This window comes from Ambystoma mexicanum, chromosome 13 (genome assembly GCF_040938575.1).
Source record: "Ambystoma mexicanum isolate Mex_15411 chromosome 13, UKY_AmexF1_1, whole genome shotgun sequence".
NCBI lineage: Eukaryota > Metazoa > Chordata > Amphibia > Caudata > Ambystomatidae > Ambystoma > Ambystoma mexicanum.
In genome coordinates this window covers 665,364,687-665,380,370 of record NC_090938.1, presented here as the reverse complement: position 1 = coordinate 665,380,370, position 15,684 = coordinate 665,364,687, and the positions used below count along the sequence as shown (strand labels likewise).

The 15,684-nt window shown below is 49.7% G+C and overlaps 1 protein-coding gene across 15 annotated transcripts in view; it reads left to right on the top strand.

Annotated features, from left to right (window-relative positions):
• The window catches only part of SRCIN1 (SRC kinase signaling inhibitor 1), a 1,709,922-nt gene that overhangs the window by 1,331,704 nt on the left and 362,534 nt on the right, over window positions 1-15,684 (top strand). For all 15 annotated transcript variants that reach the window (XM_069634673.1, XM_069634672.1, XM_069634685.1 and 12 more), the window contains one exon: window positions 14,418-14,510. In XM_069634673.1, coding sequence (XP_069490774.1) covers window positions 14,418-14,510 — 93 coding nt within the window. The remainder of the gene's footprint in view (window positions 1-14,417; window positions 14,511-15,684) is intronic.

Sequence of the window (15,684 nt, the reverse complement as noted above, 5' to 3'; positions counted from 1 at the left end):
ACCATGACAACCCTTCTCCCAGCGGGCAACCTCGGGGTCCCCTGAGTGGATTCACCCAAATCCCATCATCCTGTCGTGTATCACCCAGAGATGCCCCCTCATTGTCCCACTCTGAACCGAGGGGACTGGGACTGTGGGTTTCCTTGCCATCTGGCCCTGATGCCCCCCCAGTCTTGGCCAGTATCCTCCCCACCACTTTTCAGCATCCATATTTCCCAAAGAAGGGCACCCACTGGCTCTCAATATTGGTACGGGACTCATCAGTCAAATGTGCGAGGTATTCCATGTCGTATATGGCTCACACCTTTGCCACCTAATCCCTTTCGGCTGGCATCCTTGGACTTGTCAGTAGAAGCAAAAGACGAGGATCCGAAGTTAGGAACCCTCCCGTCCCCTGCACTCTATCATAAGTCCATCAAATGATGGTTGAGCAATTTTTAAATGCATTTGTTGTAGTTAACTAATAATGTTCTGATCAAGTTAGTAGTAAGAATCAACACTCAGTGATTTCGTAAAAAAACCCAATAACAGGGGGGGGGGGGTTTAATTAATGTCACAGTAAATTCTATACTTATGATAGAGTGCAGGGGACGGGAGGGTTCCTAACTTCGGATCCTCATCTTTTGTTTCTACTTATACTGTTATTGTGATCCTGTCCAGGTTCACGTTTCCTCCCCCGCACCTCAAAAAAAATATGTATATTTCTACATATTATTGAGTAAATCAATCTCTAATTATAGAATATCAGGGAGTGCTTCTACTGATCTACCCCTTTGCACATCCTTGGACTTGTCCACATCTGGGCTAGGCAGCATCTGGCTGACACCAACATTACCTTTACCATGTGCCCATCCTCACCCTGGTCTGCCCCCACCTTTAACCCCAAAGAGAGCCACCACAGGGAGAGTTCCCTATTGATCCCATCTACCCCTTTAATCCAACATAGGACTGCTGTCCAATATGTTTGCACCCTTCCACAGCCACAACACATATGGACATAGTCCACTTCGGACCCCCCCACATTTCCAACAGCGCGGGTCGTATCCCCTACACATCTTTGCTAATACGGCGATCTACAATATTTATTTTTTTTAAACTTTGGTTTTTATTAGCATTTTGTAGAACATAAGGACAGAAACGGGGCCTAACTGAGCCCCCCCCCTTTCACGACCCTCCCCCTCCCTCCCCCTCACCATGTCTGAACCAAACATAACAGCAGAAAAGAGACCAAACTTTCACATTTTTTCCTAGGTCTTTGGAGCGCCGCAACATGTGACCCATTCAGATCCTGGCTAGAAGCCAACGTCGCCCCAGGTCGTGGGGACCCCCCACTTGGGTATTGTCCTTCACAGCGGTGGTCGCGCCCCGGCCATCTGGAGGCACGATTTCGGGATTAGAGGACATCCCCATGTCTGCTGGACCCCATACCATTCAGCGAGGAATGAGCATGAGTCATTGTTCACCAATGCAGTCAGTTTGTCCATCAAGAACATGTTCTTAAGTTTTTTGGTCCAGTCGTCTTTGGAAGGTGTTTCCGGGCTCTTCCACCTCTGGGCCAGGGCTACTCTGCCTGCTCTCAACATGGTTTCCCACATCCTCGGGTACCGGTGTATTTCCGCTTCCTCCGGGGGGAGGCCAAGCAGCATGGTCAGTGGGTTGAGGGGTAGAGGGTCCTCCGTTATCCAATCCCTCACCGCTTCCCAATAAGTTTGTACCTTTGGACATAGCCACCACATATGACTTCTAGTCCCTAACTGGCCGCAGCCCCTCGGGCATTCAGGTGATACCCCTGTGAACATTTTCGAGAGTTTTACTGGGTCCCTGTGCCACCCCTGCAGGATTTTAAAGTTGTGTTCCATATCTGAGGTGAAAAGATTGCCATGAAACGATATCTTGAAAATGCGAGCCCAGGCGTCCTCTGATATCTCCTCCCCCGCCAGATCACTCCAAAAACCACGGAAACCTTGCCTAGCCTGGAGGTCATGGGTGTTTAGGACAGTGTACATGCGGGAGACCGCTCCCTTTCTAGAGGTTGCTAAGTCAAGGAGTTTCTCGAAGGGAGTTAGTTGTCTCCGCAGGTTAGGGCCCCAAGCGGGGTCGTTGAGGATGCCCTTGAGACGTAGGTATTCAAAGATGGAGAGGGTCCCGCCTCCCAGTCCCTCCCGGAGGTCCTCGTAACTCAAGAATTCTCCCACCCTGAACAGCTGGCCCGCCCATTCCAGCCCCGCATCTGACCAATTCTGGGAATGTCGAAACCCTCTGCTGCCCAATTTCAGGGGGGGCCCCCACAAGTAGGTCATGGGGGATGGCTACGAAGAAAGATGTGCTGTCCGGGGGCATTCCCTCCAAATGTCCCAGACAACACCCAGGGTCGGGTGGGATAGAGCTTGTTTTGGGATAGACCTGCGAGGAGCCCACAGGAGGTCACAGACTTTTAGAGGGTGGACATCCATGTCCTCTAGGTATGACCAATATGTCCGTAAACCTTCCTTCATGTGTTCTAGAAGGACCCGTAGTTGCGCTGCGTGATGGTACAGTTGGAAGTCTGGGAGACCAAAACCCCCCTCCTCTCTTGGAAGCGTCAAGGTGGCCTTACCAATCCGCGGGGTTTTCCCCTGCCAAATGAAGTCTCGGACCCCCTTGTGTAGGTCTATAAATGTTTGAGCGGGTACCCGGGTAGGGAGGGCTGTAAAGAGGTATAAAAGCCGAGGCAGTATGTTCATTTTGACTGCCGTCATCCGACCGTACCATGAGAGGGTCATTCCTCCCCATCTTCTCAAGTCAGAGGCAATCTCAGATAGCATGGGCTCATAGTTGGAAGACCCTAGTTTTGTTAGATCCCTAGTGAGGAGAACCCCCAGGTATTTTATGTTGTTCTTGCTCACCGCTATCCCGTGAAACCTAGTCAGGGGGTCTAGTACCGGGTCCACCAGGCGCATCGGGAGGAGGACAGACTTGGCAGTATTTATTTTCAGGCCTGAGAACCTCCCGAACGAACCAACCAGGGACAGGAGGGGAGGGACCGAAGAGCCCTGGTCCACCAGATATGCTAGGATATCATCCGCAAATTGAATTCCACCTCTCCCCTTACGATACCCCTGGTATCTGGGTGGGACCTAACCGCTATGGCCAAAGCCTCCATCGTGAGGACATACAGAAGGGGGGAAAGAGGGCAGCCCTGTCTAGTCCCTCGGGTGAGGGGGAAAAATTCTGACAGCACTCCGTTTACCTGGACCCTTGCGGTAGGGGCTCTGTAGAGGGCGGCAACCCAGCTCAGGATGTGCGTCCCAAAGCCCATTCGTTGGAGGAGGAGGGTCATGTATCTCCACTCTACTCTGTCAAAAGCTTTTTCCGAGTCCAGGGACAGGATGCATGCCTCGAGATTTGAATTTTGGGCGAAGTGAACCAAGTCTATCGTTTTGCGGATATTATCCGAACCCTGTCTGCCCCTAATGAAACCCACCTGGTCCCCGTGGACTAGCTTCTGCATTATCCCCTCCATCCGCCTACCCACCACCTTAGCCAGGATTTTGACGTTGATGTTGAGCAGCGATATGGGTCGGTAGGACGAGCACTCCCTCAGGTCTTTTCCTTCCTTGGTCTGTGCCCCCTCCCAACACCGAGTTGAAAACCTTCACCAGGTATGGAGACAGGGTGGATCGGAACCTCTTATAGAAATACACCGAAAAGCCATCCTCCCCCGGGGAAGTCCCCACCTTCATCCCACTAATCGCCTTCTCCACTTCTTCCTCGGTCACCCGACCCTCCAGCCCCTCTGCCTGATCCCGTGAGAGGGAAGGTATCTGTATGGAGTCGAGGAACTCTTCGATATGGGCATCGCCACCGTCATATTCGGAGGCATATAGTGTCTCATAATATTGACGGAAGGCTTTGCTTATATGGGGGGTGTCATATCCCAATCTGCCCCTGCTGCCCCTCACTCCCTTCCCTTCACCATTCTGCTTCTCTGGACCTCCCTCACTTTCCAGGCCAGGATCCTATCCGCTCTGTCCCCCTTCTCGTAGTATTTCTGTTTGACCATTTGGAGGCTTTTCTCCGTTTTATGGAGGAGTAGGTCTTTCAATTTGAGCCTGTAATCCTCGAGGGTGGCCATGCGGTCTCGCTCTAGGGTTTGTGCCGGGGAGCCCCCCGGTTGGAGGCGCGCTATTTTTTCCCTCAGAGTTCTCTCCTGGGTCTCCCTTTCCCCTCTTCTGTCGGGAACCAATTTTTATGAGCACTTCTCTAAGTGTTGCCTTAAAGGCGTCCCAGAGAGTGTGTGTGCCCACCTCCCCGTTATCGTTGAGCTCGAAGAACTGTGTGAGGCCTCCAGTACAGTCTGGGCATGGACCTCGTCTCTCAAGATAGCGTTGTTACATCTCAAGCGTCCCCTCCGTTCTCTGCACCAGTCCCCTGCCAAAGTGACCCTGACCAAGTCGTGGTCAGACCAGGGGACGGGATCTATCCTGTAACCCACTATGTGTGGTCGGAGTACCTCGTCCGCAAGGATATAATCTATTCTGGAGAAGGCTTTGTGGGTGGAGGAGTAGTACGAGAAAGAGGGAGTCCCCACTCGGGGGGTGGGTAACGTGTCTACCAGATTCAGGTCATCATTCACCCTTTGGAAGCAGCGAGACGTGGCGTCTCCAGCGGGTCTGGGGTTTGGTGCACCTACCCGTTGTCTATCTCTGGATGGGTCTAGGACCATATTAAAATCGCCTCCCACCACCAATGGGCCTTGGACAAAGGTTTTCAGCCTTTCCCCCACTCCCTCCCAGAATTGGGCCTGGCCCTCGTTCGGGGCGTATACAACCGCCAGGGTTATGGGTGATCCTTGCAGGGAGCCTCGTACGAAGAGGTAGCGGCCCTCGGGGTCCCTTAGGATGGAGTCTTTCTCGAAACTCAGCCCCCTTGCGATCAGAATTGCAACCCCTCTTTTCTTCCCCATGTGGGATGCGTAGAATATTTCTTCAATTCCGCCACCCCGCAACCTGGGCTCCCTCCCCCTCGCCCAGTGTGTTTCCTGCACAAAGAGTAGGTCCAGCTTAGCCCTCCTAAACTCCCTACTGATTAGGGATCTTTTCGTGGGGGTGTTCAAGCCCCGCACATTCAGGGTTCCCACCCCTAGGGCCGGTCGGTCGTCAGTCATAGTCGCTGTCGCCTTTCCCCTTGGTCACCGGTGTTGCGTGGGCGCTCCCTCCCTGCTTACTGTATTTTCTTGTTTGGATCTCTTTGAAACGTTTCCCCAACATCCCCCCCAACGCATTCCCCGCCCGAAAACCCCCAACTTGTGAACAAACCCCCACCCCCCCTCCCCGGCGTCCAGCCATGTAGTTCTTCCATTCCCGGATTGTTGGCTGGACCACCAGCCGGTTCCCCTCGGCCAGGCGTCAGATCCCAAGCTCGCTACCGTGAGCCCCCTCCTTCCCCCCTCTCTTCGCTCCCCCAGACCTCCTAATTTGGTTACCCTCCCGGGCCTTGGTTGGTGCATCTCTCGGTTCCCACAGTTATGATCCCCTCTATGCCCCCTTATACTTACAGTTCCAGGGGGTGCAGCAAACCAGGCATCTCCAGCGTCTTTCTGCTTTCTAGACCCGGTGATCTCCGTGGGGTCGCTGGTGTCACCCCTCTGAGTCGGCCCGGTCCTCCTCCATTGGTGTTGGTGGTGTGTTCAATTTCTTGAACTTCCTCGCGCCGGTTTTCCTCCTTCTGGGGTTGGACTGCCCGGGGGTACCCCCTCTGAGTGCCTCCGGGCCCACTGGTTCCCTCCGGGGGGCGGGTTCGTCCACATAATCTTGAATAGCGCCTTTAATGTCTTCTTCGGTTACCAACGTTGTGCGTTGGCCAGAGTATTCAAAGGACAGGGAGAAGGGATATCCCAATCTGTAGCGGACACCCTTCTCTTTCAGTTGTTGTGTCAGAGGGCAGCACATCCTCCGTTTGGCTAGTGTGTAAGCGGAAAGATCTTGAAAAATGGCGATCTGTGCGCTGTTATAGGTTATCGCCCCCGCTTTCCTCGCAGCCTCCTGGACTTTGGCTTTCTCCGTGTAGTAGTGGAAGCGGGCCAGAACCGTTCTGGGGCCCCCTGCTCTTCCCCCGGCCCTGTGTACCCGGTCAAACGTGAGTTCCGTCGTCATTTCCTCAGCGAACAAGAGGGTGATGATGTCTCTCACCACTCGAGTCAGCTCTCTCTCCGTCTCACCCTCCGTCTCCGGAATTCCAAAGAACCTTAGATTGTTCCGCCTTTCCCTGTTTTCATAGTCGTCCATGATCCTGGCTCTCTCTTCATCCCTCTTCTCCAAGGCCGCAAGCCGTGTGCCAAATTGTATTTCCTGAGATGTAGAGGACATTTGATAGTTTTCCACTTGTAAAACCCTATCCTCAATTTTGTCTACCCTTTGGTCCAGCTTCTCAAACTTCTGGGCAATGTCGGATCTCATTTCTCTAATCTCCTGAAGGATGGAGGCGAAGCCCTTTTCCATCGTCATTGCGGGTTGGCCTGCGGGTTCCGTGTGGGCCATGGCTCCGGAGACAGTGGGGACCTCAGTCGTGTTTGTTGTTTCTTGGAAGCAAAACGTTTGTAGGGCCTTCTTCCAGCTCATGGGGTGTCGTTGACCCTTTGCCGCGGGGTCCGCTGCAGTCCGGGGGGCCCTAGGGGGAATGCCGTGCCACCCCAGGGTCAGTCCGTAGTGCGTCTCACCAGTGGGTTCTGTAGTCGATGGAGTTCCCCTGCGAGTGGGTGGGGCGGCCCTCCAGGCGGGCACTCGCCCCGCCAACTGGGGACGGGGGCCTCTCACCTGGGTCACGGGCAGCCTGCGAGTTCAAGGTGGGCCGGGGGTGCACTGATGCGGAGGACACCGGAGGTGTGTGTCAGTTCTCTTGGGCGGCGTGATCGTGGGGTTTCCCTCCGGGGCTAGGGTGCTTATTGCCCCCCAGTTGCTTGGTGGGTCGTGGCCCAGGGGGCCCCTGAGGTTGTGCTGTGCTGACCCGGGGTCGAGTTGGCACACGCCCCACCGGCTGTCGGCGGGGGCCTCTCACCTGGGCCGTAAAGTTGCTGTCGTCTCCCAGGGGGCGACCTCCACTGCGTAGCTGGGCCTAGCCCAGCTTTGTCCACGAGGCACTGTGTGGGGACAAAATGGGATCCTGGCCGGGGCTGTGCGCTCCCTGTGTGCCTCTGGGGTAGTTCTGCGTGGTGAGTAGCCCTGTGTGAGGTGGCTACGTCGATGTTTGCCACCCCCGTGGCGGGAGGGCCGGTCCGCCGCTCCCCCGAGGTGCTGCGATGCTGCAGGGTTCCTTTCCTGATCCGTCCCCGGCGGGGTCCAGCCCCCCGGCGTTATTGTCTTCTTATTATCTTATTATTTTTTATTTTTAACTGTCTGCTGCCTGAAGCCCTCTTTGGCGGTGGGGCTGGTGATCCGGGTCCGGGGGGGGGGGGGAGTGCGCCCGCCTCTCCTCCTTTTATGGGTCCTCGCGGTGCCTGGGAGGTCTTCTCTGGGCGGGCACACACCCCGCCAGTCTCCGGCGGGGGCCTCACACCCGGTATCCTCTGGGCCTCTGCGCTCTTTAAGTCCTCCTTGCAGGGGGAGGGGGGCTTGGCCGCCTTGCGGTGGCGGGCAGCGTGCCCGACCAGCGCGTGTTGCGTCCCAGGGGGCCCAAACAGGCGCCTACGCCTCTCCGGAGGCCGATCGGGGCCGGAGCTCTCGTCTCGCGTTCGGGCGCGTATCACACGCGTCCCACGCCGTCTTCGCCTGGGGTTGCAGTGCGGGGGCGTTGGCGGGCCGCGACTCCATCTTCCGGGATCGCGGCCGCCCGGGTCCTCTGCGGCGCTCCTGCTGCCAAGTCCACAGCGCCTGATCTCTGCTCTCCTGGGGTCCTCGGACCCCGCTGTTTCGATCGATGGGGGCCCCGGGGGTTCCCCTGGACTCCGGTTCACTCTCTTGCCGCGGGGGGGGGGGTTTCGGCGGGGGGGGCTCAATCCCTCTTGTGACCCGGCTGTTGGAGGAGCGCGAGAATCAGGCAGCCCCCTGGTGGCCTTCCGATCTACAATTTTTTTAACCAATGCTTTAGTAGTTTGATGTTTTCCAAAAACATAACATGTTTGCTCCAAGAAACTCTTTGTAATCAAATGACAAGTAAAGACACCAGCACCTCTGTGTATGTCTCATTGGCATTTTGGTTTTCTACTTTACCTTCAGAGGACGCTCCCCTGGCCAGCACTCGTTTCTCCAGCCTGTTTTGCTCTCTTGCGTTCCAGGGCCACTCTTACCTTGCTTTCATTTCTCCAGCCCTCAACTCTATCCTGCTCAATTTCTACTGGCTCTGCACCTCTATGCTGCCCTCACTTTTTTTTTGTTAAATATTTTGATTAGATTTTCTAGTTGTCAACTTATTACAGTTAACAATTAATAAAGGATTTCTCTAAACATAAAACAAAAAGAATAAGGATCTTTGTTCAACATAATCTCTTCACTGTTTACCACTTCAAGCTATTTTTGCATGAAGTTCCCTCGCCTTGTGTGTTATACATTGGTTTTATGCAATATCAACAAAATAGCCAATTTTGCACTTTTATGGCTAGTTCATATCCAAAGGTGATTTACATCTAACTGATAGAATGTTTTGGGGATCTTTGACGCATTTCAAACAAGGGTTTGGCTGGTTTATTCCTTGTGGAAAACATGAATTGCTTGTCCTAAGCAGCTTTGTCAAATGAAATAACAAATAAACGGAATTAGTGGATTGCTCTTGGTAGATTAAATATCTTTCTGGAATCCTACTTTTCTCTTTATTTACACATGACTGAAGTGGGGATATAGGGTTGACCTCTAATCCCCTCTGCTGTAGTGAGACAGTGACGCCTGAATAGGGATGTGCAAGACAGTGGAGCTGCCGAGTTAGGAAAGTTGGATCATAGTAAAGGACAGGGGTTTGGCAAGATGCAATAGCAAAGCAAAGCCAGAACATTGATAGCAGGGTGGAATAATGGTTTACAAAAGTGACTGGGACAGAAGAACAGGCCTGGGAGGGGCTGGTGAAAGGAGCGTATTACAATGGAGCCAGGGTTAGGGAAGTGGACAGGCTAGAGGAGTAGGAATGGGATGTGGACTGATGTAAAACAAAGTGATTTGGGAAGGTGGGAGTAGACTAGAGGACCGGGGCAAGGGCAGGACTAGGAGCACAGAAGAAACATAAGGGCAGGTGCAGGAATTGTGCTGGAGCAAGTGCTAGCAGGATAAAATGTCTGATCCAGGTAAATGCGAGCAGGATATACGTTGTATGTGAAAAGGTGGAGAATCAGGGCACTAGGACATGAAAGCAGGATAGGTTAGTGGGTCCAGGGCTGTTTAAACCAGACATGAGCAATCCAGAGAGGCATTGGGGTGATATAGGATTATGGCCTTGGAAGTGAGGGCAAATACAATATTAGGGTAAAGAATCTGTGGCTAGAAACGGGATAGTAAGAGTAACAGGAAACTGATGGGATGAAAGCCTAGAAGAGCTATGACCAGGCAAGTGATGGTGGGAGGAAGGCCCAGGCCTGAAAACTGTGAGCAACGTAGAGGATTAGACTGGGGGAGTGAGAGTTGGATGAAGGGCTAAACCACAAATGCATGAGTGGTATAGAAGAGCTGTGCCAGGTCAGGATGGAGGGAAATAAAAACAGGAAGGGGAATGGACTCTCAGTAACTAAGAGCTGGATAGGGAAGGGGCAATAGGAGCATAACAGAAAACAAATGTGCACTGAGAAAGGGAGAACAGGCTCAAGCTAAAATCCTCTTTATTACATATTGGACTCCGGAACAAATGTTTAAGACACAACATTAGGAGAGTGATCAATGCTGGAAGTGTAAACTGGCAAGGGGTACATTGAGCCATTTACTTTGGTTTTGCAGCCAGACCAGAGACTTTAGGGAAGGGGTCTGTGAGAGGTTGATCCTGGTGCTGAACTGTACTATCCCAAGGAAAGCTTCCATAAGGATTTGTTATGCTTGGGTGACTTAAAGATCTGGCTGGAGGACCGGATGGAAACGGACTCCGAAGAGATTGTGGGAAATGATGGGAAATCACAACTTAACTCCTTTGGTGCTTTCAACCTCTCACGTCCAGGGACATTGCTTGGAATCGATACTGGCAAGAAGGAGGGGAACCTTAGTAAGACATACTTAACCAATCTCATAGTTAGACGACTTCCTAAGATTATTCAACATCACCATAGATCTGCATATAGAACAGGCGGTTAAATTCCTGTAGACTTAAAGATCTTGAAAAAATATCAGGGACCGATTTGAGGAGAGCCCTAGCTGGGATTGACTTTTCACATCATTGTGAGAAATGCTTTGAGCTTGGTGCGGATACTATGGAGAATACCTGCTCCTCAGTTGCTCTGTTATGACCAAAGATACAAAAACAAATCTCAAAACAATGGTTCACCCCAATATTGGCTACTCTTAAAAAAGAAAATAGAGTATTGGAACGGAAATGGAGAAAACACAGGACACCTAAGTGGAATACTAGGGTGAAACAAGCACTAACAGAATATAAGGTGGCAAGATTGAGGTGGCAAAAAAATCATGCTAGAGAATTATTTTCAGTAATCTCCAATTTCGTTCGGCCTAAATCAGCTTCATGGATTAGGGATGCCTCATTCAGCCAGGCTAACTCTTTTAACTTATTTTTATGCATTACAATTAAAAGTATTAAAGGAAAAATTGCCTTAAATAAACATCTGAAGGCAGAGCAAGATCAAATAGTGGGCAATCAGATTGGCGGGGGGGAGAACCCCCCTCCACATTAGGGAAGTCTTAGAAGGAACAGTAATAGCACTTAAACCTACTAATGATGTCCTCTTTCGCCTGCCTGCATGGAGTGCAACTTGCCTGGCAGCAGATATCACTCCTTTTTTAACTTGTTTAGTTAACGAATCATTGTAGCAGGGATTTGTTCCTGCTGACTTAAAAAAATCAGTAATTTCACCGTTATTGAAAAAAGCAAATTTGGATGTTGAGAATTTTCAGAATTGCTGCACAGTGGCAGGCTTACTATGGCCAGCAAAAGTTTTGGAGAAGATTGTTACTACCCAATTGCAGGAGTTTGTGAACAAGGAGTCTCTCCTGGACCCGCTACAGTTAGGGTTTCGATTAAAAGAAAACATTTGGGACGGAAACGGCACTAGTGGCAGTATGGGACAAACTGCTGCGGGTAGCGGTTCAAGGACAACTCTCGCTGCTGCCGATGTTTGACAAAGTGGCTGATGCCATCCTCGCCAACTGCTTAAGGGAAGTGGGGGATGGTCTCAGACAAGGCAATTAGCTGGTTTAAATAATTTCTGTCGGAACGCCACCAACAGGTAAGATTGGGAGGTTTTCTGCCAGATTCCATCAGACAGGAGTGCGGGGTACCTCAAGGATTCTCGCTATCCCATCTATTATTTAATCTATACCTGAGACCAGTTATGAACATAATGCGTAAACATAGGGTGGGTTTCCAGTCATATGCTGATGGCACGCTGCTCTTCATAAGACTTGACCATGTGGAGGAAGCTTTTGCAAGGACAACAGTTTGTTTGGAAGAAATCAGCAGTTGGATGTCGGTTAACTTCCTTTTACTTAATTCCAACAAGACGGAAATTGCCCCGTTTGGTCCAAAACATCTCCTTACTAAGGAAAGATGTCCCTTGCCTCCGGCCCTGTTGGGCACAGAATAAAAATGTGCACCCCGATTGATAAATCTCGGCTGTATATGGCAAAATGATTTGGGGTGTGAAGGTCAAATCGGAGCCAAAGTGCAGACTGTTTTTCTGCTCCTTGCCACTACTCAGACAAGCTCTTCGATCTGTCCCAGTAAGTGATCATGTGATAGTGATGCGTGCCATGGTTAACTCACAGTTGCTATTGTAATAGCCTTTTGGCCGGAGTTCTGGTAAAACAGGTGCAACGACTTTAAAAGTCACAAAATGCCAGAATCCAAATGGTGTTCAAGGTTAGTAAAGCCACAACCATCTCTGTGTTACGGCAATCTTTACACTGGCTAGTGGTGGAGGATAGGATCAGGTTTAAGATAATCTATCTTATTTATAAGTGTCTGAATAAATTGGCTCCGTCATATTTTACTGAAATATTAAAGCCTTATCTGCCAACATGGGCCCTGCGTTCACAGGCCAGGTTTCTTTTGGCGGTTACTCCGTCATCCTGTGTGACCAGAGATTTTCGGTTTTTGGCCCCAAAGAATGGAACAATCTGCCTTTAGAGATCAGGAAACTGGAGTCTTTTCCTAGGTTCCGCAAAGCTGTAAAAACATACCTGTTTAAGTGTATAACCGATAGTCACTTCATATTTAATCTGTCTATGCTTCAATCTATGATCGCTCACATTTGTGTCACTGTATGTTATAAGCGCGTAGATTCGATTAGTTTCGTACAGAGTGCGTTACAAATGTCTCAATCAATTTCCTTTTGTTTCTCGGGGATGTGTTTTCATTAGAGAATCCACAATTGTGTAAGAAATTCTGGCTTCTCTGGAGCAGCATGCTTGCAAAGAGGATGATCTTACTGCCATGGAAATCATCCACTTCCTTCTTTATCGATGATTGGGTGGAAGAGTTATTGACTTTGTCCACATATGAGAGGTCTAATTTCAAGCAGTCTGGAGACACTGATAAGTTTAGACATTTGTGGTCCGTTCCTATTTGTGCGCTTCTTGTTACATTCTCATCCATGTAATTTTACTTGCACTGTTGCTATTGAATTGTGACCACACTGTACCTACTGTTTTTGCAAATGCATGATTTTGCGACATATGACCTGTTTACTTTTTTTTCCTCTTATACATAGGCATTGTATTTGTCCTGCTACTATAACAATATTGTTCTATTGCCCACCACCACTGATATTACAGTTTATGTTGAGTGTATTGCATTTGTTGACTCTACTGTTTGCTTTTGGCACATGCAAATAAAAATGTTTAACTTGGCAGAGCAGGCTATACGTGTGAGGCCTGGACATTTAGAGCAGGATAGACACGTGGTCTTAAAGTGAGCATACAAGATGAGCTCTGGGGAGTACAAAACAAGTCAGAAGCTGACTGGGAAGTCTGGGTAGAATTTAACTGCATGTCCTGGGAATCGGGATGCAGGCGCAGAACAAAGAAGTCAGAACGTGATGCAGAACTAGGTTGGTTCAGGAAGAGCAGGATAGATGTGTGAGGAACAGCATGGTCAAGGCTTGGACCAGGAAAGTCCTTTAAGAGCTGGATAGGTGAACATTTCCTGTTGGGTGCAATTCAGATGAAGCAGATTTCTGGAAGAAATGTGGTGAAACCAGCACAGAAAGCAGGGTAGGGGCTTGGGTCAGTTGGAGGGAAATTGGAATGTGATAGAGGTGCTGAGTCTGGGCTTTGAATGAAGCAAGCTTAAAAATGTGTACTTTTCACTAGCCATTGACTAGTGATAATTGATTATTGGCGAGTAATGTGTGCATGTGGAAAATTGCGGTGGTGAGTGAATTTTCATGCCTTGCTAGTAGCTTGCAACTTGACATTTCTACCCCTGCACGAAGGATGAGTAACATTTCCAGGAAAGTGACGGATAAGCAGAGACAGGTATTTGAGAACAGGAATCATGGCTATCCAAGTAAAAGCAGGATATTAGAAGCAGGGCAAGTTGTGTTAAAGTGGGATGAAGGCGTAGTTACAGGAGAGAAGAATAGAGCATCATGGCTATGGCAAGGCCGAGTAGAATAGAGTCGAAAAGGGAGAGTGGGATAGAAGAGGGCGGCCGGTGAAGTGATAGCTGTAGAATGAATCACAACAGACAAGTTGTATGAAGGTAGCGTAGTGATGCTGGTGAATTGAGCAGAAATCGAGTGGTGGGCCAAAGAGGGAAGAGCAGGATAGAGGAATGGAAAAGTGGCAGGTGGGTAAGTGAGACACACAGTAGCACAGCCAAACCGGTAAGCGCAACTTAAGGGGAAAGATACCAGAGGAAAGATGTGACAGCAAAATAATGGAAAGAGGCAGTGGAATTTGGTGAGCATGAGAGGAGAGCCTACCAGGAAATTGAGAGCAGGGTTGAGGAGCAATGATTGTGAAGTAGGAGTAGGAAGGAGGAGCTGTAAGAGCAGGATAGAGAAGTGGGGTCAGGGGGTGAGTGGGGCTAGCTGGATGTGCTGACCAGGCTGACAAAGAGGACTTGGAATGTGAGTGGACTGGTGAGTTACTGGGAAGTTGATGTGGGAAGTCAATGATCATAGGTAGTGAAGTTGAAATGTTATAGTTTCAAGTGCTACTTGCATTCTCTTTTAATGCATCTCATTAGCTGAGGTTTATCCCACTAGTGTAGTATGAAAGGTCCAGCTGCATGGCCTCTGCACTGAAGAGAGGGCTTAGATGAGCCTTTAATGATCACTTTCCCCTTTTCTTTCCAAGGGAGCGCATGGAAGCCATGGAGAAGCAGATTGCCAGCTTGACAGGACTTGTCCAGAGTGCCTTGTTTAGAGGACCGGAAGGCGAGAATCCCAGGTATAAACCAAGAATGTGCATCTAACCCCACTTGCAGATATGGTGATAAATCTACACACTGTGCCCAACTGAGCAGTACTGCAGACTAGACAAATCCCTCTCACTGACCCCACCACTGATGAAATAAGCATGTCTTAATGAAACCAGTACAGACTGAGTGCCTAATACTAGAGTATACCCGTTGAAGCCAGTACAGACCTATCCAGCCCAGCCACTAACAACATTAGACCGCACCCCTCCAACAGTGCTACAAGGACCAACCTCAAAGGCTATGAGCAATGATTGTAGTTGGTTTTCAATAGCAGACTGAAGCATACCCTTTTCCTTTCTGGCAACGTACACTATTAGAGCTGCTTTTTAATTGGAACCAGAACTGGCCTGGGCTAACACAACACCAGGCCTGTATGGACACTGTGACACAAGCATCAAAAGGAAGACTTCATATGACCGCTAGTTGGTCAGGATGGAATCTAATAAGCACGTTTTGTATTGAGAGAGCCTTTCCCTGAAAAAATCACTTTGAGGGAGCCTTTCCCATGAACACCAGTGTTTATGGAGGAAGTATAAAAGTGCTTCTTGCATGTGATGGTAGCAGAGGAAGCCCTTCCCTCTGACACCATTAGAAAAGATTGTTCATTCTCACTAACATCAATACATAATATTTGATTAAACCCCTTCCACTGACACTAACCATTACAGAATAGGAGGAATTTCCTCAATGGAATCTTAGTTATGAATGTTATGTTAGGCAGTATTTGTATAGCGCCTGCTGCCGTTCGTATGGCCTCGAAGTGCTGTGAGGGGGAATACCCTTGAAGGAGTGGTATCATGCGTGAGTTCTTAGATAGAAGGTAGGTAGAGAATGGCTAGGTTGCTAACAGCAGCCCTTATTATAAAGGTGTGACGACGGGTGCTATGTCAAAATGTCAAAGAGCCAAGGTATGTGAAATGCTGAACTGAATTTTGCATGGGTCTTAGCTGTATTCTATGGGTCATAGTGCTTGGGGGTCGAGGGTGATGTAAGTTTAGGGCAAGGTATGGTAAAATAGCTTGTATCTTACTCTGGGAAGCAACATGCAAGTGTGATAAAAAACAGGGCCGGGATTCACAATGGCAGAGTTATATTTGGAGCACTCTGGGAAGCAAAATGCATGTATGGCAAAGTAAACTGCAG